The 24,694-nt window shown below is 39.0% G+C and overlaps 1 protein-coding gene across 2 annotated transcripts in view; it reads right to left on the bottom strand.

Annotated features, from left to right (window-relative positions):
• Nucleotides 1-1,446: 1,446 nt before the first annotated feature.
• LOC133613725 (neuroligin-4, X-linked-like) overlaps nt 1,447-24,694 on the bottom strand; it is a 139,595-nt gene continuing 116,347 nt past the window's right edge. For both annotated transcript variants that reach the window (XM_061971467.1, XM_061971468.1), the window contains 2 exons: nt 20,905-21,514; nt 1,447-4,139 (listed from right to left, as the gene is read on the bottom strand). In XM_061971467.1, coding sequence (XP_061827451.1) covers nt 3,732-4,139; nt 20,905-21,514 — 1,018 coding nt within the window. In that variant the 3' untranslated portion in view covers nt 1,447-3,731. The remainder of the gene's footprint in view (nt 4,140-20,904; nt 21,515-24,694) is intronic.

Below are 24,694 nucleotides of genomic sequence, written 5' to 3'. Positions count from 1 at the left end.
TTGTACAATTTCAGAATGTGCTTGTTCTATTTTTAAACAAAGAAACATTTCAGAAAAATTATATCTAAGTTATCACAAAATGTTGTGTTCCAATGAGTTACCGGCGAGCAGACAAAAGCTGTCTTTGATCTTACCAATCAAAAGGCTTGTAAAACTCCACTGTGTCAGGCACCTTTTCTTTGAACTGTTTTGTGACCAAAGGCAGCGGCTGTTTACGACCCCCTTCCTTTAGAAACAGCTGTTGCCATGTAATCAGGGAAAGTCCGAATAAATGAGGAGGCGTACAATCTTTCGTCAGAGCGTGGTGGGTCTGTACAAGGAGTACAGTCCAGACGTTTCTCCTCAATTGAGCCAAATTTAATTATGTCTCTGTTTAATTCCTTGCTTCTTGTCTTGTTTAATAGATGTCATCCGTGTTTGAACCTGACAAAAATAATCGAAAGTTGTCTTTATTTTTAAGTTATCGTGCTGTGATTTTACCGGTCCGGCCCACTTAGGAGTAGATTTTTCTCCATGTGGCCCCCGATCTAAAATGAGTTTGACACCCCTGCTTTAGTGTCTTCTTAACCTGTCCCGCAGATATGTTTGCATTACATTGTATATTGTCCTTTTCTCTCTCTTTCTCTCTCTCTCTGTGCCAATAAAACAAACAAATATACATGTTGTAAATATCATAAGAACATGTAATATTTACCATATTTTGGTCATTTTAAGCACACGGTGGCATTGATTTCACAGAACACTTTACAACCTTTGCCATTTCCTTCCACAACATCTACTACTAATCACAGCAGACTTCGTGAGAGCCAAAAACGCCGATTTTGGGACAAATTGGGATCGAGAACCTTAGCCTGAATACAAGGAGGATGAGTTTCGAGTTTTAGAAACTTGGTGCTTAACAGATCCAGGTTTAGTGAAACATTAAGCAACATACAGCAGTATTGCTACGAACATAATAAAACAACCACTTACTGTATAATGTCCACTCTCACTGAGATGTTTATATCTTTCAGGACCAGACTTGTGTTCCGCGTTTAGATGATGAGTTCATCACAATCCACACTCCTCAGGTAATAGATGTCTTTAGGTCTAAATTGTACGTCAAAGTTGACCAACTTCTCGGTTTATGAATATAACTTTCTATTGTACAAGTGTGAGACATGATTTATAATCTAGCATTCAATTTGACCAACTCAGAGGCGATACAGCAGCTCAGTATGTCAATAGCTGCATACCTCTCTGTGATGGATGAAAATAACTCTTCAGCGTTTGCGGTATTAATAACAATGTCGCTAATACTTGGTTAATATGCAGGTCACGGCATGCAAACGGAGTATTCTTGGCGGTTTTTGGATGTTTTTTTAGAGCGCTTCATAGGCAGAATAGATTGGCTTTCATTATAGCCGTCTCGTATGAGCCATATTCCACAAATTTAGATTGCACGTAAGGATTGTGAATGATAGGCAAAATAAAAAAGTGCCATCCCTCTTTAAGATTTTTTGAAAGACCCCAACAATTTGCAAGCATGTGTATCTTGGCAGAAATATTTATTTTAGAGAGCACAACTCCCAAAAAGCATAAATAAAACGCATTACTCATCAAATAACATATGCTGCACGATTGTGGTTTGTAGAAACCTTTTTTTTTTTTTAAGTATATACAGTCGCGGTCAAAAGTTTACATACACTTATAAAGAACATCATGTCATGGCTGTCTTGAGTTTCCAATAATTTCTACTAGAGTGATTGGAGCACATACCTGTTTGTCACAAAAAACATTCATTTATTATGGGTCATATTGCTGGGTATTGTGGCCGAACAGCTCAATTTTTGTTTTATCTGACATCACATGGACAAAGATAAGACCTTATGGAGGAAAGTTCTGTGGTCAGATGAAACAAAAATGTAGATGTTTGGCCACAATACCGAGCAATATGTTTGGAGGAGAAAAGGTGAGGCCTTTAATCCCAGGAACACCATTCCTACCGTCAAGCATGGTGGTGGTAGTATTATGCTCTGGGCCTGTTTTGCTGCCAATGGAACTGGTGCTTTAAAGAGAGTAAATTGGACAATGAAAAAGGAGGAATACCTCCAAATTCTTCAGGACAACCTAAAATCATCAGCCTGGAGGTTGGGTCTTGGGCGCTGTTGGGTGTTCCAACAGGACAATGACCCCAAACACACGTCAAAAGTGGTAAAGGAATGGTTAAATCAGGCTAGAAGGAAGGTTTTAGAATGGCCTTCCCAAAGTCCTGACTTAAACATGTGGACAATGCTGAAGAAATAAGTTAATTTCAGAAAAACAACCAATTTTGTCAAGAGGACTGGTCAAAAATTCAACTAGAAGCTTGTGGATGGCTACCAAAAACGCCTTATTGCAGCACATTTTCAGTAGACCCATAATAAATTCATAAAAGAACCAAACTTCATGAATTTTTTTTGTGACCAACAAGTATGTGCTCCAATCACTCTATCACAAAAAAATAAGAGTTGTAGAAATTATTGGAAACTCAAGACAGATGTAAACCTTCGACCACGACTGTATATTCAGATTTTTTGGGGGCGGAATGGATTTAAAAAATGTTTTTAAGATATCCCTGAATCAATTTAGTTGTTTACTACATAGAATATTTTAGGCTAGTCGTTTTGGGTGAGGGTGCAGATGGAGACGAGGAAGGTATTTCAATGGTTAATGGCGTTTGGCTGGTGGTCAATCATCATACCAATGTCGCGTTATCTACACAATACATCTCATCATCTAGTAGTAAAACAAATAGACAGGACGGTGTTTTTCTCTTCTTTTTTCTTTTTTTTTTTTTTAAATGCCCATGTTTCAGCGACTAAACAAGTATACAAGTACATGGGACTGGCTGAAGTGGCGGCATATAGCGAAGAAAGCCTCCTAAAATGAAGTGTACATACGAGAGTGGGTGACAGGAGACATACAACCAGCCTCGCTTCAGGACATCTACACAAGAACAGAGCAATATCGGAAATGAAAAGCAATAATGTGGTTAAATAAGTCAATGCAAGTAAATGCTATAAATCATAATATATCATCTTTCCGTTCTATTTACAGGAGTCAAACACATAGCTGGTAGGAGCGATGCTTAGGTGGAGCATCTCAGAGGGCTGGTATACTATAATTCCCCCCCACCCCCCCGCCCTACCCCTGATCAATCTCTCACTTTCCCTTCAGCTATGGGTTATTTTTCTTTTTAAATATAGATTTTTTTTTTTTTTCTTCTCCCCGGTTGTATTTTGTTCTCTTCTGTAAGTTGTTCTTTTAGTTGAAAAACAGAAGAAGAAAAATTGCTACATTCACATTTCACAGGTTGTTCAGGTGGTCATCAGGAGTCCGTGTGTGTGTGTGTGTGTGTGTGTGTGTGTGTGTGTGTGTGTGTGTGTGTGTGTGTGTGTGTGTGTGTGTGTATGTATAAGTGTGTGTGGTCAGTTTTACCCCTAGATCCACCCCCCTTTGTTTTATCCTGGGGGGCTTAGAAAAACCAGAAGGTGTGGTAGTGGAAAGCGATGCATAGAACTGCATCTCCAGTTCTTCACCTGCTCCCCACACAGCTGTTTTGTCTCCTGTTCCTACTGTACCGCCTCCATCTGGAACAATCCTGCAGGGTAATTAGCAGAGGTATTTCAGTCTTGTACTTGCTTGATGTGTGTGTGTGTAAGCGTGTGTGTTGTAATTATGTCCCACTCGGGGCAAGATTCTCGCTGCGGTTATACACGCGTGGTGGAGTGTGTGTGCGCGGAGATGTGTGTGTGCGGCAAGTGCGTGTTGCTGTACGGACTATGGTGCGTGTATCCCTGGTGAGGGTGGCCCATCCTCATCCCCACCACCGATCCGGGGGTCATGGGGGTCATGGGCGTGGCGGGGGTCACTGAGTGCGACCCCGGGGTCACGGGGAGCGACCCCGGGGTCAGGGAGGTCATGAGGGGTACGTCGTCGGGCGAGCGGCGCAAGGTGAGGGTGTAGTCGGGCGGGCAGGTGAGACGCACGGTGTCCAGCGTGCTGTAGATGTCCTGGGTGTCCAAGCCGTCCAGAGCGTCCAGCGTGTCCAAGGTGTGATGGTGGTGGGTGTTGTTCCTCTCGTCGGCCGACGCTGCGTCCGACTCCAGCTGCTTCACCTGCAAAAATCGATAAACCAGTTCATTAGTTTGAAGAGAAAGAGACAATCAAATACAGGTACACCACTAAAGTTAAAGTACCAATGATTGTCACACACACACGAGGTGTGGCCAAATTATTCTCTGCATTTAACCCATCACCTTTATTCACCCCCTGGGAGGTGAAGGGAGTAGTGAGCAGCAGCGGTGGCCGCGCCCGGGAATCATTTTTGGTGATTTAACCCCCAATTCCAACCCTTGATGCTGAGTGCCAAGCAGGGAGGTAATGGGTGCCATTTTTATAGTCTTTGGTATGACTCGGCCGGGGTTTGAACTCACGACCTACCGATCTCAACTCTTACCACTAAGATGTATTTTCATCACGTACTGTATATACCAGGGGTCGCGAGCCGGCGGCTCTTTAGCGTCGCCCTAGTGGCTCTCTGGAGCTTTTTCTAAAATGTATGAAAAATGGAAAAAGATGAGGGGAAAAAAAATATTTTTGTTTTAATATGGTTTCTGTAGGAGGACAAACATGACACAAACCTCCCTAATTGTTATAAAGCACACTGTTTATATTAAACATGCTTCACTGATTCGAGTATTTGGCGAGCACCGTTTTGTCCTACTAATTTTGGCGGTCCTTGAACTCACCGTAGTTTGTTTACATGGAACATTTCTCCGACTTTCTAGGACGTGTTTTATGCCACTTCTTTTTCTGTCTCATTTTGTCCACCAAACGTTTAACGTTGTGCATGAATGCACAAAGGTGAGTTTTGTTGATGTTATTGACATGTGTGGAGTGCTAATCAGACATATTTGGTCACTGCATGACTGCAAGCTAATCGATGCTAACATGCTATTTAGGCTAGCTATATGTACATATTGCATCATTTGTAGCTATATTTGAGGTCATTTAGTTTCCTTTAAGTCCTCTTAATTCAATTTATATCTCATGACACTATCTGTATGTAATATGGCTTTTAATTTTTTTGCGGCTCCAGACAGATTTTTTTTGTATTTTTGGTCCAATATGGCTCTTTCAACATTTTGGGTTGCCGACCCCTGGTATATACAGACTCGGTCGTGGTCAAAAGTTTACATATGCTTGTAAAGAACATAATGTCATGGCTGTCTTGAGTTTCCAATATTTTCTACAAATCTTATTTTGTTTGTGATAGAGTGATTGGAGCACATACTTGTTGGTCACAAAAAAAACCATTCATGAAGTTTGGTTCTTTTATGAATTTATTATGGGTCTACTGAAAATGTGACCAAATCTGCTGGGTCAAAAGTATACATACAGCAACATACACTATATTGCTAAAAAGTATTTGGCCACCCATCCAAATGATGAGAATCAGGTGTCCTAATCACTTGGCCTGGCCACAGGTGTATAAAATCAAGCACTTAGGCATGGAGATTGTTTCTACAAACATTTGTGAAAGAATGGGCCGCTCTCAGTGATTTCCAGCGTGGAACTGTCATAGGATGCCACCTGTGCAACAAATCCAGTTGTAAAATTTCCTCGCTCCTAAATATTCTGGGTTTGGAGGTTGCCAGTAGAACGGTACATTTCGGACTGCATTGTGCCAAGTGTGAAATTTGGTGGAGGAGGAATTATGGTGTAGGGTTGTTTTTCAGGAGTTGGGCTTGGCTCCTTAGTTCCAGTGAAAGGAACTTTGAATGCTCCAGGATACCAAAACATTTTGGACAATTCCATGATCCCAACCTTGTGGGAACAGTTTGGAGCGGGCCCCTTCCTCTTCCAACATGACTGTGCACCAGTGCACAAAGCAAGGTCCATAAAGACATGGATGACAGAGTCTGGTGTGGATGAACTTGACTGGCCTGCACAGAGTCCTGACCTGAACGCGATAGAACACCTTTGGGATGAATTAGAACGGAGACTGAGAGCCCCAACATCAGTGTGTGACCTCACCAATGCGCTTTTAGAAGAATGGTCGAAAATTCCTATAAACACACTCTGCAACCTTGTGGACAGCCTTCCCAGAAGAGTTGAAGCTGTTATAGTTGCAAAAGGTGGGCAAACATCATATTGAACCCTATGGGTTAGGAATGGGATGGCACTTCAAGTTCATATGTGAGTCAAGGCAGGTGGCCAAATACTTTTGGCAATATAGTGTATTCAATATTCACATCTGTACATGTGTTTCTTTTCCCCAACACAGATGTTGCAATCTGTGTTACCTCGGTGACGCAAATCCACGCAATCTCTAGCTTCATGGCATGGCCTCTTAACTTCATGCGAGTGATTATGATTGACGACACCTGTTGACTTCTCTGAGCCCATTTAAATAGGGCTCATGTGATGCAGCCATTAGACTCGGCTACAAACGCGACAATGGGAAAGTCAAAGGAACTCAGCACAGATCTGAAAAAAAAACGAACCATTGACTTGAACAAGAAGGAAGCCTTTGCTCCAGAAGCGACACCTTAAGGCTCGTCTAAAGTTTGCTGCTGAACACATGGACAAACATAAGACGTTCTAGAGCAAAAATTTAGCTGTTTGGCCACAATACCCAGCAATATGTTTGGAGGAGAAAAGGTGAGGCTTTTAATCCCAGGAACACCTCCCTAACGTCAAGCATGGTGGTGGTAGTATTATGCTCTGGGCCTGTTTTACTGCCAATTGAACTGGTGATTTACAGAGAGTAAATGGGACAATGAAAAAGGAGGATTACCTCCAAATTCTTCAGGACAACATAAATCATCAGCCCGGAGGTTGGGTCTTGGGCGCAGTTGGGTGTTCCAACAGGACAATGACTCCACACACACGTCAAAAGTGGTAAAGGAATGGCTAAATCAGGCTAGAATTAAGGTTTTAAATGGAATTCCCAAAGTCCTGACTTAAAGGTGTGGACAATGCTGAAGAAACAAGTCCAAGTCAGAAAACAAACACATTTAGCTGAACTGCACCAATTATGTCAAGAGGAGTGGTCAAAAATTCAACCAGAAGCTTGTGGATGGCTACCAAAAACGCCTTATTGCAGTGAAACTTGCCAAGGGACATGTAACCAAATATTAACATTGCTGTATGTATACTTTTGACCCAGCAGATTTGCTCACATTTTCAGTAGACCCATAATAAATTCATAAAAGAACCAAGCTTCAACTGACCAACAAGTATGTGCTCCAATCACTCTATCACAAAAAATAAGAGTTATTATTATTGGAAACTGAAGACAGCCATGACATTATGTTCTTTACAAGTGTATGTAAACTTTTGACCACGACTGTATGCACACTTGCAGATGTTTGAGTGCACAATCCACAAAGTCATTAAGGAGTGTTGCACTACAAAATTGATGGTTCACCGTTGCACAAAATAGTTTTTTGCATATTTCTGCTGACCGATGAACAAACAGAAATGAAAACATAACCTGCTGAGTTAATGACTGAAATTAATCATCGCAATTACCCCATTTAGGCAATAAAACCAAAAGATATTAAACGCACAGCAAGAAATAAACAAACAAAAAAATAATTGATACTGTGTGAAAATTATTATTACTTTTTACAAATAAGTGGATAATAGTTGTTGTTGTTTTTTGTGGGGGGGGGGGTGTCCCAATCCAATGTTGATATTGGTCCGATATCAGCAAAAAACAAGTATGGGTTTATAGCGGCTTGCATCCATGACCTTCAATAGCAGCCCTCTGATACTGTACAAGCAGGTTGAAGCACGTTTACTTGTCTAAAAGTGGACACCCAGTTGACATTTAAATGTACTCCTAATGGGTGAACATGGTTGGTCTTTTATTGTATTTTGGGGGAAGTCCTTTACAAAAGGTAAACATGGTAGGCTATTGCTGGATTCCATATGACGTCATATCCGTTTTGCTTCCCGGTGGCTTAATTCACACGATGGTCAAGCAGCTTGAGCGTAGCATTAAAGGGGAACATTATCACCAGACCTATGTAAGCGTCAATATATACCTTGATGTTGCAGAAAAAAGACCATATATTTTTTTAACCGATTTTCAAACTCTAAATGGGTGAATTTTGGCGAATTAAACGCCTTTCTATTATTCGCTCTCGGAGCGATGACGTCACAACGTGACGTCACATCGGGAAGCAATCCGCCATTTTCTCAAACACATTACAAACACAGAGTCAAATCAGCTCTGTTATTTTCTGTTTTTTCGACTGTTTTCTGTACCTTGGAGACATCATGCCTCGTCGGTGTGTTGTCGGAGGGTGTAACAACACGAACAGGGACGGATTCAAGTTGCACCAGTGGCCCAAAGATGCGAAAGTGGCAAGAAATTGGACGTTTGTTCCGCACACTTTACCGACGAAAGCTTTGCTACGACAGAGATGGCAAGAATGTGTGGATATCCTGCGACACTCAAAGCAGATGCATTTCCAGCTGGACTGGACAGCTCAGCTTTCAGGAAAAGAGAGCGGATGAGGGTATGTCTACAGAATATATTAATTGATGAAAACTGGGCTGTCTGCATTCTCAAAGTGCATGTTGTTGCCAAATGTATTTCATATGCTGTAAACCTAGTTCATAGTTGTTAGTTTCCTTTAATGCCAAACAAACACATACCAATCGTTGGTTAGAAGGCGATCGCCGAATTCGTCCTCGCTTTCTCCCGTGTCGCTGGCTGTCGTGTCGTTTTCGTCGGTTTCGCTTGCATACGGTTCAAACCGATATGGCTCAATAGCTTCAGTTTCTTCTTCAATTTCGTTTTCGCTACCTGCCTCCACACTACAACCATCCGTTTCAATACATGCGTAATCTGTTGAATCGCTTAAACCGCTGAAATCCGAGTCTGAATCCGAGCTAATGTCGCTATACCTTGCTGTTCTAACCGCCATGTTTGTTTGTACTGGCATCACTGTGTGACGTCACAGGAAAATGGACGGGTGTATATAACGATGGTTAAAATCAGGCACTTTGAAGCTTTTTTTAGGGATATTGCGTGATGAGTAACATTTTGAAAAAAACTTCGAAAAATAAAATAAGCCACTGGGAACTAATTTTTAATGGTTTTAACCCTTCTGAAATTGTGATAATGTTCCCCTTTAAAACAAGTGAGTGTAGAGTTTGAGCAGAAAATGCCGTATTGCTGTTTTGTTCTCGGGTGTTCCAGTCGTTCAAATAAGAGATATAGGAAATAGCTTTAATAAAGTTCCGAGAGAAGTTGTACATAAAGGTAAAACAAAGGTGCGTCGAAGGAAATGTCTCTTAAAAATGTCACTTTCATCATCTTGTAGAATACAATCGGACCATGCCTGTGTCTGCAGAGATCACTTTGTAAAAAAAAATTAACATTTGATGTGTTTGAGAAACTTTCTGTAATGCAATCTAGTTTATTCTCTACTATATCAGTAGTGTTTGAGAGCAGAACTAAACGAAAATAAATGACAATAGATCGCATTAGTTTGTGTTTTTGTTGTTGTTGCTATGCCTAAATATAACCACAAAGACCTGGTTGTGCAAATAAACTCACGTCATGTTAGTCCTAGAAATAAATAATGTGATTATTGGTCCGATCCACCATATTTTTGTTGTCGATTTTCATAACAGAAACCAAAAGCTCAGTTGTTGTTGTGCAGGAAAGCCAAGTGCTTTATTCGACACAATGACGTTATAGCGTCATTGGTGATGTTCGTTAGCATCAGGAACATATCCTTAACAGTATTAATAAACAAAATGAATAAATCTCTCAACAGTGAGCTAACATTGCTAAACAACAGAGACTTCTGTAGCTCAATAATGAAACAAAATACGAACGTCAAATCCTAAAAACAACTGCAGACATGGATTGTAGATGACACTAATGTTTGTAGCAGGAATTCAACTGCAATCAAACGTACCCTTTTTCTCATTAGCGTCACGATCACAGCAGCACGGCAGTCGTATGTCAATCAAATACGTTACCAATAAGTCCAACTTTGTCTTTCACCGATTAATGTTTAATTTGTGGACCCCTTCAGATGTAAAGACAATCCTTTCTTCTTTAAATCCTTGAAAGTGTCAAACGAAGTGAGGTCGTAGCACGCAGTAACATCTTGGTGATGATAAATGGTTTGAATCTTTTAAAAATACATTTTTTCTTAATTGTGTATAAATCCATCCATCCATCCATTTTCTACCGCTTATCCCTTTTGGGGTCGCGGGGGGTGCTGGAGCCTATCCCAGCTACAATCGGGCGGAAGGCGGGGTACACCCTGGACAAGTCGCCACCTCATGTGTATAAATCCACTTCATCCTATTTTGAATTTTTTTTTTCATGATCACTTATATATTTGCCTCTAAACATTTCAAAACACGCCCAAATCTACACTGATTTGGGTAAATAAACAGTGGCCTAATCGGGCTTTAGACCGTCGCCTGAAGCCTGGAAGTGCCTCCAGGTCACGTGATTGCGACCCAGCAATAGTCTACTAGGAGGTAGCGGCTACACAACAGCTAAGCACACTATAGCACACAAGCTAGACGTACGTAGGGTCCTTAATTGTTCTTGTCTCCCTGTAATGTATGTCTGCTCTTAGTGGGACTGTGCCGAAAACGTAATTTCAGTTCTTATAAGTCTTATACATGTTAAAGAATGGACAATAATAAAAGCACCTTGAGCACCTTGAAATGGCCACACTTTGGACACCCCTGATCTACATCAATCTACAAACCCCCTTTCCATATGAGTTGGGAAATTGTGTTAGATGTAAATATAAACGGAATACATTGATTTGCAAATCATTTTCAACCCATATTCAGTTGAATATGCTACAAAGACAACATATTTGCTGTTTAAACTGATTAACTTTTTTTTTTTTTTGCAAATAATCATTAACTTTAGAATTTGATGCCAGCAACACTTGACAAAGAAGTTGGGAAAGATGGCAATAAATACTGATAAAGTTGAGGAATGCTCATCAAACACTTATTTGGAACATCCCACAGGTGAACAGGCAAATTGAGAACAGGTGGGTGCCATGATTGGGTATAAAAGTAGATTCCATGAAATGCTCAGTCATTCACAAACAAGGATGGGGCGAGGGTCACCACTTTGTCAACAAATGCGTGAGCAAATTGTTGAACAGTTTAAGAAAAACCTTTCTCAACCAGCTATTGCAAGGAATTTAGGGATTTCGCCATCTACGGTCCGTAATATCATCAAAGGGTTCAGAGAATCTGGAGAAATCACTGCACGTAAGCAGCTAAGCCCGTGACCTTCGATCCCTCAGGCTGTACTGCATCAACAAGCGACATCAGTGTGTAAAGGATATCACCACATGTGCTCAGGAACACTTCAGAAACCCACTGTCAGTAACTACAGTTGGTCACTACATCTGTAAGTGCAAGTTAAAACTCTCCTATGCAAGGCGAAAACCGTTTATCAACAACACCCAGAAACGCCGTCGGCTTCGCTGGGCCTGAGCTCATCTAAGATGGACTGATACAAAGTGGAAAAGTGTTCTGTGGTCTGACAAGTCCACATTTCAAATAGTTTTTGGAAACTGTGGACGTCATGTCCTCCGGACCAAAGAGGGAAAGAACCATCCGGATTGTTATAGGCGCAAAGTTGAAAAGCCAGCATCTGTGATGGTATGGGGGTGTATTAGTGCCCAAGACATGGGTAACTTACACATCTGTGAAGGCGCCATTAATGCTGAAAGGTACATACAGGCTTTGTAGCAACGTATGTTGCCATCCAAGCAACGTTACCATGGACGCCCCTGCTTATTTCAGCAAGACAATGCCAAGCCACGTGTTACATCAACGTGGCTTCATAGTAAAAGAGTGCGGGTACTAGACTGGCCTGCCTGTAGTCCAGACCTGTCTCCCATTGAAAATGTGTGGCGCATTATGAAGCCTAAAATACCACAACGGAGACCCCCGGATTGTTGAACAACTTAAGCTGTACATCAAGCAAGAATGGGAAAGAATTCCACCTGAGAAGCTTAAAAAATGTGTCTCCTCAGTTCCCAAACGTTTACTGAGTGTTGTTAAAAGGAAAGGCCATGTAACACAGTGGTGAACATGCCCTTTCCCAACTACTTTGGCACGTGTTGCAGCCATGAAATTCTAAGTTAATTATTATTTGCAAAAAAATAAATAAAGTTTATGAGTTTGAACATCAAATATCTTGTCTTTGTAGTGCATTCAATTGAATAAGGGTTGAAAAGGATTTGCAAGTCATTGTATTCCGTTTATATTTACATCTAACACAATTTCCCAACTCATATGGAAACGGGGTTTGTACCTACCAGGTTTTCCGCGTTATTATGTTATTATTTACGGCAATATATTTATATTATATTTATCCACATGAAAACCAGCGTCCTCTGCAGCGGACGTCAATTTTTTTACATAACAAGGCCATTTTTTCCCAAAATGTGTAACTCTGAGAAAATGAAATAAACATTATGCAAACATTACTGACATAAAGGTAGCCTGGTCGGACCTTTAGACAACATCACCAACACCATGAAAACAGCATAGTGATCCAGGGCCACATAAAGCAAAATTGAAGGACGTGGGGGCCACGTTGATACGGTTTATATAGTCTCGGAAGGGATTCATATAGCCCGATTCTTGGGTGAATCTCGTGTGAGAGGAAGGTGGGGAGGGTTAATTATTTTGCAATGCAGTCTTCTGAAAGTGATGGAAAGCGCCGCTCTACGTAGCAACTGACACTGTGGTCAAAGTTGGAATTGCCACAAAACATAGTTTAAGATTTTAACACTCTACTGCCATCTGGCTGCTAAAGATTTGTCACGTTCCATGTGTCAGGTAAACCATGACAAATAGCACCATGTTGCGGTTAATAGTATTATATCTTTACTTGTCGTTATTTATACTTTCTGAATAAATCATGTGATAATGTTCACCAGTCAAGTCATTGGTGTTAATGTTCACTCTTATCATGATACAAAAATAATATCAAAATCCAATTACAGGATGTTATTTATGTAGTTTGCTCAAACCCGAAAACAAATGTCCACTTCGATGGCCGCCTGCTATCAGGAGGTTACTACAGTCAAAAATACGTCAGTTTGATTTTAGCCACATTTTTCTACACCACATGCAAATTGGTTTTAGTTTGGGTGCAGAAAATGCTTCAGGAATGTATCATAGTTTGTTTTTTTTCTTACAGGCCAATAATTCTCCTGCGGTCAGAATTACATAATTACAATGTCATTACAATGCAAACACCTCATTATATGTTCTCAGAGAAAAAAAATGTATATTAATGTACCTGTGGGCAACATAATAGACGCCGGATAACAGCCGATATTCCGAATATTTGTCCTTCATACCGACAGCCATCAGACTGTATAATGCATATGTTCCTTTTTGACTGTACTTAAATGTAGAATAGACTGTATTTATATTATTCACATGTGAATAATGCTGTATAATAGACTGTATTTATACTATTCACATTTGAATTATGCTGTATAATAGACTGTATTTATATTATTCACATGTGAATAATGCTGTATAATAGACTGTATTTATATTATTCACATGTGAATAATGCTGTATAATAGACTGTATTTATATTATTCACATGTGAATAATGCTGTATAAAAGACTGTATTTATATTATTCACATGTGAATAATGCTGTACAATAGACTGTATTTATACTATTCTCATGTGAATTATGCTGTATAATAGACTGTATTTATATTATTTACATGTGAATAATGCTGTATAATAGACTGTATTTATATTATTCACATGTGAATAATGCTGTATAATAAACTGTATTTATATTATTCACATGTGAATAATGCTGTACAATAGACTGTATTTATACTATTCACATGTGAATTATGCTGTATAATAGACTGTATTTATATTATTCACATGGGAATAATGCTGTATAATAGACTGTATTTATATTAATCACATGTGAATAATACTGTATAATAGACTGTATTTATATTATTCACTTGTGAATAATACTGTATAATAGACTGTATTTATATTATTCACGTGTGAATAATGCTGTATAATAGACTGCATTTATATTATTCACATGTGAATAATGCTGTATAATAGACTGTATTTATATTATTCACATGTGAATAATGCTGTATAGTAGACTGCATTTATATTATTCACATGTGAATGATTCTGTATAATAGACTGTATTTATATTATTCACATGTGAATAATGCTGTATAATAGACTGTATTTATATTATTCACATGTGAATAATGCTGTATAATAGACTGTATTTATATTATTCACATGTGAATAATGCTGTATAATAGACTGCATTTATAATATTCACATGTGAATAATGCTGTATAATAGACTGTATTTATATTATTCACATGGGAATAATGCTGTATAATAGAATGTATTTATACTATTCTCATGTGAATTATGCTGTGTAATAGACTGTATTTATATTATTCACATGTGAATAATGCTGTATAATAGACTGTATTTATATTATTCACATGTGAATAATGCTGTATAATAGACTGTATTTATATTATTCACATGTGAATAATGCTGTATAATAGACTGCATTTATATTATTCACATGTGAATAATGCTGTATAATAGACTGTATTTATATTATTCACATGTGAATAATACTGTATAATAGACTGTATTTATACTATTCTCATGTGAATTATGCTGTATAATAGACTGTATTTATATTATTCACATGTGAATAATGCTGTATAATAGACTGTATTTATATTATTCACATGTGAATAATGCTGTATAATAGACTGTATTTATATTATTCACGTGTGAATAATGCTGTATAATAGACGGTATTTATATTATTCACATGTAAAAAATACCTAAGTATTGTTTATTGTGAGCGAACTGTGGTGCTGAATTTCCCCCAATAAAGTACTTTCTATTCTATTCTACTCTATTCTATTCTTAATACAGGGGAGAGCACAAAAGCAGTCAGCAGAGCATGTCAGCTTGAAAGGAAATCTGGCATTCAGCACTCAATAACCCAGTGTGAGAGCCAACAAACACAACAGACAACAGGCCAAATAGTCAGCAGATGAGTTTAAATGGGTACCAAGTGACGCACCTGGACACGGCACACATACACGTGCGCACAAACACACATTTTCACACACACACACACACACGTGCGCACACACACTTTCTCGCTCTGATGGCAAGCTACGTTTTGCAGATGTGCTCCAATGGCAGCTGCTCCACTGGCAAAAGAAGAGCCCATTATGACACTTGTGCAAAAACCCCAGACGTTGCTTTGTATTAGTTGAGATAAGTCTCCCATTACTGACTCTTGAATACTTTTGAGAGGTGTCATTACAGGGTTTTTTTTACAGTCGCTAGGACACATTTCCCAATACTTAGGTAACTTTTTTTCAAAACTCTTCACACAGAAGTATAAATGGGCTAAACTGAGGATCAATTATCATTGCTTTGGCACAAAAATGCATTCAATGACTACATCTTTCAAATGATCAACACACAACAACCACCAAAACTCTGTGTGCTTACAGGGCAATTTGCACATGCTAACATACTGTTTTCAAAACTGTCAAACTTACAGTTTTTTCCAATTGCTTACACACTAAATTTTACATTTTTTCACACAGTTAACAAAAGTCTACACACAGTAAACAAAACCACTGTGCAGATTTGCCTAATATTAGGCATTTGTTTATGCAAAATATTACACACAATGCTTTACACACACCTTCCCATCTTGCAGACAGATAACGATTATGATAGACACATTTTCACACTTTACACACACACACTAGAATTGTGATACACACATCTTAACACTTTACACCAGGGGTGTCCAAACTTTTTCCACTGAGGGCCACACACTGAAAAATCAAAGCAAGCGGGGGCCAATTTGATATTTTTTTTACTTTAAAAACAAATACAATATATGTATAAAAAAATAATACATTTAAGCCTCCGCTCAGGCTAGATCCTGGGGACCCCAAATTGTTTTGGTCAAAAAAATATTAAAAATGTGTCATTATATAGTATTATTATCTTTATTATTATTCAAGGTTTAAATCTGTTCTATCTGTCAGTATAACATTTTTAAAGATTTAAGTTGTATGCTCTTTTTGTCAAAGAAAACATTGTTTTTTTATGGAAAAAAACACAAAATATGCTATATTTTCCCCCAATAACACTGGTGCACAGTCATGTTGAAAGACAAAGGGGCCCGCTGCAAACTGTTCCCACAAGGTTGGGAGCATGGAATTGTCCAAAATGTTTTGGTATCCTGGAGCATTCACCTGTGGCCGGGCCAAGTGATTAGGACACCTGATTCTGATCATTTGGATGGGTGGCCAAATACTTTTGGCAGTATATTGTATCAGTTGAAGATTGCCAGGGGTGGATCAGGCATGCCAGAAGGTTATTTCCTAGGTGTATTGCCCTAGATCAGGGGTCCCCAACCTTTTTACCACCAGGGACCAGTTTAATGTATGCATTATTTTCCGGCGTTCCACGTGTGGCAGATAAAAACAGAAAGAAAAAAAATTAGCATGAAAAATCAACTCACCATAACGCTAAAGTAGTGGGAGCCCTGGGCGTGTTTCGTTGCGAAGAGATGGTCCCTGGCACGTTGATGGCATATACTATATATCAGTGTTTCTTAACCTTCTTAACTATAGAGCCAGGGTCCAGTGTTGGGCCACGAGCGCCCCCTAGAATGTAATATATCCGTTTTTTCAGCTGTGGTCCGCATTTCCGCTTTAACACTTTTCTACCACTTGTGGCAGTAATGACGATATAAAACTAACAGAAGAAGTCTGGCGCTAATGTCATAAAAAAAAATTCTAAGCGCAAAAATTATGACTAAAGTTGTGAAGCTGTATTTTTATTTGCACTTTAATTTTATCGACAGTTTAGTTAAGACAAATATTTATTTTTAATTCAGTGTATTTGTTTTAGCACAACATAATACATATTGTATACATATTGTAAATATATTGTTTATTTGGTTAGTACTTATTTTTCTAAACAGCCTGACCTAAGCCTAAGCTTTATTTGTTAAATAAAGTTGTTTATTTGGGGCGGTATAGCTCGGTTGGTAGAGTGGCCGTGCCAGCAACTTGAGGGTTGCAGGTTCGATACCCGCTTCCGCCATCCTAGTCACTGCCGTTGTGTCCTTGGGCAAGACACTTTACCTACCTGCTTCCAGTGCCACCCACATTGGTTTTAATGTAACTTAGATATTGTGTTTCACTATGTAAAGTTCTTTGAGTCACTAGAGAAAAGCGCTATATAAATATAATTCACTTCACTTCAGTAAATGAATAATAATCTTTGTGGTTATTTGTGCGTGCTTTTATTTCATTTATTTTATTGAATGTGATCAAAATCAAGAGTAGGATTACTAATTCAGTGTTATTATTGGAGTGGTCCCCGGGTCCCTCTGTCGTGGAAAAGTTGGGTCCTGAGGTCAAACAGGTTAAGAACCCCTGCTATATACAAGGACCCTGCAGACCCTTTGGCTACAATCTGGCACATTAACATTTTATATGTTCATTAAAGTGCATTAATGTACTATAACAAATGGCAACTTCCTATCAGGAGTTGTAATAAACATCTATAAACAAAAGTATTGGTTTGTTTAGTGGGAAAGGCCAACGTTAATTTGGAGAATATGCGGTAGTTTATAAATTAATTAATGTTTCTGTGCGGCCCGGTAGCAAATGCGTCACGGACCGGTACCGGTCCCCTAGGACCCCTGCCCTAGATCAGTGATTTTCAACCACTGTGCCACGGCACACTAGTGTGCCGTGAGATATTGTCTGGTGTGCCGTGGAAAATTATGCAACTTCACCTAATTGGTCCAAAAAATATTTTTTGCAAATCAATAATCATAATAATGTGCCGTTGTCTAGTGTCTGTGCTGTGTAGAGCTTGGCAGGGTAATCTTGTAATACTCCATACCAGTAGGTGGCAGCAGGTAGTTCATTGCTTTGTAGAAGTCGGAACGCGTCGAGGATGGTTTGTCGTGATCCCAATAGCAGAGCACAGTGGACAGCGTGCAGGTAAAAAGGTATGTAACGCTTAAACCAAAAAATAACAAGGCAAGTCCCGCTAGGAAAAGGCACTGAAGCATAGGGATGGCTATGTAAAACAAAAGTAAAACTGAACTGGCTACAAAGTCAACAAACACAGAATGCTGGACGACAGCAAAAACTTACAGCGTGTGGAACAAAGACGACGTCCACAAAGCACATCCCGTACATGACATGACAATCAACAATGTCCCCACAAAGAAGGATAGCGTACGCACAACTTAAATAGTCTTGATTGCGAAAACAAAGCAGGTGCGGGCAATAGCACTCAAAGGAAGGCATGAAGCTGCTACAGGAGAACACCAACAAAACAGGAAGGGTCACCAAAATAACAGCGCAAGACAGGAACTAAAGCACAACACACAGGAAACAACAACAAACTCAAAATAAGGCACGACAACCTGGTGGAGTTTCATTGTTTAACTTTTTCTGCTGGTGGTGTGCCTCCGTATTTTTTTTATGAAAAAAATGTGCCTTGGCTCAAAAAAGGTTGAAAAACACTGCCCTAGATGACATAAGATGTGATGTGGATGAGAAAATGGAGAATTAGCATTACTATTGTATCTGTATCAGTGGATGGTGTGTATACAAATGATTTTATTTTGGAATTAAAAAAAAAAAAGAAAATACATTGAAGCATGTCTGATTCATTCCAGTAACATCTATTTTGCTGTGAATTATAAACAGAGATGTCTTTGTTTTACACAAGAAAACATTGTAAGATGCTACCTTGTTGTTAGTGTCTTATAAGTCATTTGTTTTGAGGGTGAAAAAGTGTGTTTGTTGTCTGTCAACCTTTGTTAGTGTTCTAGAACAGTGGTTCTCAAATGGGGGTACGCATACCCCTGGGGGTACTTGAAGGTATGCCAAGGGGTACGTGAGATTTTTTTTAATATTCTAAAAATAGCAACAATTCAAAAATCCTTTATAAATAAATGTATTGAATAATACTTCAACAAAATATGAATGTAAGTTCATAAATTGAACATCAAATCAAGTAGGCTATTCCATTCATTACCATAAACCCAGAGTTTCCCCCATGCCATGATGGTTTGACCCTCACTAAAATGTCTGTCAAAAAGAACTGTGAAAAGAAATGCAACAATGCAATATTCAGTGTTGACAGCTAGATTTTTTGTGGACATGTTCCATAAATATTGATGTTGAAGATTTCTTTTTTTGTGAAGAAATGTTTAGAATTAAGTTCATGAATCCAGATGGATCTCTATTACAATCCCCAAAGAGGGCACTTTAAGTTGATGATTACTTCTATGTGTAGAAATCTTTATTTATAATTGAATCACTTGTTTATTTTTCAACAAGTTTTTAGTTATTTGTATATCTTTTTTTCCAAATAGTTCAAGAAAGACCACAACAAATGAGCAATATTTTGCACTGTTATACAATTTAATAAATCAGAAACTGATGACATAGTGCTGTATTTTACTTCTTTATCTCTTTTTTTCAACCAAAAATGCTTTGCTCTGATTAGGGGGTACTTGAATTAAAACAGGGGGTACATCACTGAAAAAAGGTTGAGAACCACTGTTCTAGAAGAATGAGTTGATTTGAGACATCCATGACGTGATTTGGTAGTTTTAGTGCATTTTGAAAGTGAAATGAACTGATGTGACGAGCTGAAAGTTGGTTTGGAGAACCGTGTGAAGAGTTTTGAAAAGGGGACCTAAGTATTGGGAAATGTGTCCTGGCGACTGTAAAAAACTGTAAGTACAGTACGATACTGTTTGCTTTTTTTTTTTAAGTTAAAATTGTCCTTTTTTATGGGTCAGGGGTCCCCACAACGACTCACTCGCATGAACAATTTTGTCTTAGTTTTTCTAAACCTTACTGATGCAACCGTATGCTGCACCAAATAATAATATAAATCCATTTAATAAAGTCAAATATACATAATTTTTTTTTTTTTAAACTCACGTATTAATATTGGACAAAATACAAACTTTGCAATTAATCTGCACAATAATAACTGTAAGCTGTTTTAATGATTGACCCGCAATTAATACATTTGTCCAGAAGACTGTGAATTAAAAGCACTAAATGTAACCACTGTTTGAAAAGAGATACACTATATTGCCAAAAGTATTTGGCCACCCATCCAAATGATCAGAATCAGGTGTCCTAATCACTTGGAGGAATTATGGTGTGGGGTTGTTTTTCAGGAGCTGGGCTTGGCCCCTTAGTTCCAGTGAAAGGAACTTTGAATGCTCCAGGATACCAAAACATTTTGGACAATTCCATGCTCCCAACCTTGTGGGAGCAGTTTCCATCCTCTTCCAACATGACTGTGCATCAGTGCACAAAGCAAGGTCCATAAAGACATGGATTACAGAGTCTGGTGTGGATGAACTTGACTGGCCTGCACAGAGTCCTGACCTGAACCCGATAGAACCCCTTTGGGATGAATTAGAACTGAGACTGAGAGCCAGGCCTTCTCGACCAACATCAGTGTGTGACCTCACCAATGCGCTTTTGGAAGAGTGGTGGAAAATTCCTATAAACACACTCCACAACCTTGTGGACAGCCTTCCCGGAAGAGTTGAAGCTAAGGTGGACCGACATCATATTGAACCCTATGGGTTAGGAATGGGATGGCACTTCAAGTTCATATGTGAGTCAAGGCAGGTGGCCAAATTATTTTGGCAATATAGTGTATAAGCAGATATGAAGGTATCTAATGTGGTCAAGCAACACAAATAAAAGCACTGACTTACCTGTAATGACATCAGTCCTTCCCCCTGAAGGTGAGCAGCAACATCGGCAGCTGTGATATCCCGTCGTGGAGGAGGAAGCGGACGCGGCCTGCGATGCTCCAGCCTCCTTTTGTCTTTCTTGTAGAGAAGAGCGGCGAATGCCAAGATGTTCAAGAACAGCAGAGACGCTCCCACTGCGATCGTAACGGAGAGCTCCGTCGAGTAGTCCTCATTGGGGACGTGAACGCCGTTTTCGCCTCCGCCCTGTCCTAGAGCGGACTCTGGCGGCGGCGGGGTACCTCCTTGGGAGCCCGGGTGACGTGTGCTACTCGGAGGCCAGCCCTTGGACAGGCGCTTCGTGTAGGAGTAAGGAGTGTCATCTTGCGGAGAGGGACTGTGGGTGAAGGAGGACACCGACTGGAGGAGCTCGTTGACGTGATGCAGGTGAGGGACCAGTTGGAGCCAGAAGGAAATCTTAGTGGCCCGGTAGTGGTCTCTGACGCGGGGCTTCAGGCCAATGTGGAGGTACAGCTGCTCTTTCGGGGTGTACTTAGACCAGGCCACCTCTTCAAAGCGGTTGGGTTTGGTGTGGATAAACTTGGTGTCTTGGGGAACAGGCTGGTTGGGGTCTCTGGAAAGAGAGACAGTCACATTTAAGCAAAGGCAAAAAGTGGCCATTTTTTATGTATGACCAAAGGATACAGCAGTTTGAGGGGAGAAAAAAAATAAAATAAAAAAAAAATTAATAATATATATATATATATATATATATATATATATATATATATATATATATATATATATATATATTTTCTCAAACTGCTGTATCCACTACACTAATATATATATATGTATATATATATAATTCTTTTTTTTTTTTTTTTTTTTTTTTTTTTAAATAAATAAAGTACTAATGATTGTCACACACACACACTAGGTGTGGTGAAATTTGTCCTCTGCATTTGACCCATCCCCTTGGGAGGTGAGGGGAGCAGTGGGCAGCAGCGGTGGCCACGCCTGGGAACCATTGTTGGTGATTTAACCCCCAATTCCAACCCTTGACGCTGAGTGCCAAGCAATGGGTCCCATTTTTATAGTATTTGGTATGACTCACCCGGGGTTTGAACTCACAACCTACCGCTCTCAGGGCGGACACTCTAACCACTGACCTGAACCTGAACTGAGCAGGTACAACGTCCCAAATCCATCGTTCATGTTAATGAGCCAGTCATTAGATATGGTTTCGTGAGTGAATATCACAACTTTCCATTCTTTTGATCGCTAACATTTTTCAAGGCAAACAAAATTGGATAAAAACAACAATTAAGAATCATGAGCATTTTTTTTTGTTAAACTCACTTTTGTATCTATCCTACAGCATCCATTGGCATAAATTATGCAAATGAGGCAATGACATCATCTGGCAACTTCTCGCGACTTTTAGGGCAGCCAATAGCTACTTTCCTTGCTGAGGAGTTGGCAACACTGCACTAGGGTTGTACGGTATACCGGTATTAGTATAGTACCGCGATACTAAGGAATCATATTCAGTACTATACTGCCTCTGAAAAGGCAGTATGGTATAGTTGAATGAGATAAAATATCAAAATTATTAGATAAAAAGTCATAACTATGAGATAAAAGGTCAAAATTATGAGCAGAAAGTTATAATTATGAGATAAGATGGTCACAAACATATGAAAACAGTCATCATTATGAGATAAGGTCATAAATATTAGGGGGAAAGTCAAATTATTAAGATAAAAAGTTAGAGTTATGAGATAAAAGGTCATAATTATGAGATAATCTCATAATTTTGACTTTCTTGAGATAAAATATCATATTTATTATATTTTTATGTATGTCTTTTTATCTATCTTTATTATGAGATTAAAAAAAAGAATGGTTAGAAGATAAAAAGTCATGATTTCATCTCATATATAATTTGGACTTTTTATGTCATATTTATGACATTTTATCTAATAATTTCAACTTTCTTGTCTCATAATTATGATTTACGATTGCGGTATTTTTATTTTATTTTTTATTGTTTTTGTGGCGGAAACGAGCTTCCATAACTTTTGTCACTTTTAACAACATGTGAAGATTATTAATAAACCTCAAAGAGGAAGTTAAATGTAGAATGAGCATTAATGTGATCTGAAATCTATCAAATGTACATACACGATATTGCCAAAAGTATTCGGCCACCTGCCTTGACTCACATATGAACGTGAAATGCCATCACATTCCTAACCCATAGGGTTCAATATGATGTCGGTCCACCTTTTGCAGCTATTACAGCTTCAACTCTTCTGGGAAGGCTGTCCACAAGGTTGCGGAGTTTCACACTCGGAGCGGAGTTTGGAGCGAGCCCCTTCCTCTTCCAACATGACTGTGCACCAGTGCACGAAGCAAGGTCCATAAAGACGTGGATGAAAGAGTCTGGTGTGGATGAACTTGACTGGCCTGCACAGAGTCCTGACCTAAGCTCGATAGAAACACCTTTGGGATGAATTAGAACGGAGACTGAGAGCCAGGCCTTCTCGACCAACATCAGTGTGTGACTTCACCAATGCGCTTTTGGAAGAATTGTGGAAAATTCCTATAAACACACTCCGCAACCTTGCGGACAGCCTTCCCAGAAGAGTTGAAGCTGTGATAGCTGCAAAAGGTGGACCGACATCATATTGAACCCTATGGGTTAGGAATGGGATGGCACTTCAAGTTCATATGTGAGTCAAGGCAGGTGACCAAATACTTTTGGCATTATAGTGTATTTACATCTAAAATGCATGCAAAATGTTTAAAAAGATGAGTTTGTTTTGTATGAGATGCTTAATACTGGATGATGGTCCAAAGCCAAACAATATTTAACAATGTTAAATATTGTCTAATCTCTGTTGCGGGTCCCAAACTTTGGAACAATCTCCCTCTCCATGTGAGACAGGCCCCTTCTTTGGCTACTTTTAAGACCCTTCTTAAAACCCATTTTTATTCCCTGGTTTTTAACCCAGCATGAGACTTTAAACTGTTTTTGGCTTTTAACTTTTTTAACTGTTTTTAACTTTGAAACTGTTTTTATCTAACAAATTGTTCTTAGGGTAATTTATATTTGCTTTTTCAATGTGTATTTTTATTTCTGTTTTAAATGTTATTTTTTAGTCTGTCCTTTGCCTCTATTTCTTTGTGGTGTACAGCCCTTTGTTTTTCAACTGTGCTTGTTTTTAAAGGGCTTTATAAATAAAGTTGGTATGGTATGGTATGTTATTTATTTATTCAAAAAACAAATAAGTCCATCACGGGAACAAGACAAACGACAGAGGCAATAGCACTGAAAAAGAAAGAGATTTGTTAGTTCCAGAAGCTTTATTTTCCCAGCTGGAGAGAACCCAGCATGTTGAAAGAAAGGCATCTCAAATTGCCAAAAGCAGTAAGGAAAAAGCTTTTACCGAGAAAGAAATGAAGGGTTATTACCCAATTGTCTATTCCAGGCTACACAAGAATGATACCGTTAGTGTGCACTAAAAGACGAGCAGAAAAAAAATAGTTGCTTTGCATCGTATAATTACAGAAAAAAAAAACACACACACACACACGCTAAATCTGCTTCTATAACTTTGAAAAAGCCCGCAGAGAAAAGTCTGGAATGACCTTATTCTTTTTAATATTACAGTCTTTTCACAAAACATTATGAAGCGGCTCCATGGTGGTTTCACATGCAACGGTGTGCACAATTGGAGATAAGTTAGGCCTTCCAAGGTAAGACGTTCAGACATACTGTAGAGCAGGGGTGTCAAACTCATTTTAG

The sequence above is a fragment of the Nerophis lumbriciformis genome, linkage group LG13 (assembly GCF_033978685.3).
Source record: "Nerophis lumbriciformis linkage group LG13, RoL_Nlum_v2.1, whole genome shotgun sequence".
Taxonomy (NCBI): Eukaryota; Metazoa; Chordata; class Actinopteri; order Syngnathiformes; family Syngnathidae; genus Nerophis; species Nerophis lumbriciformis.
This window is presented reverse-complemented; position numbering and strand designations above follow the sequence as displayed.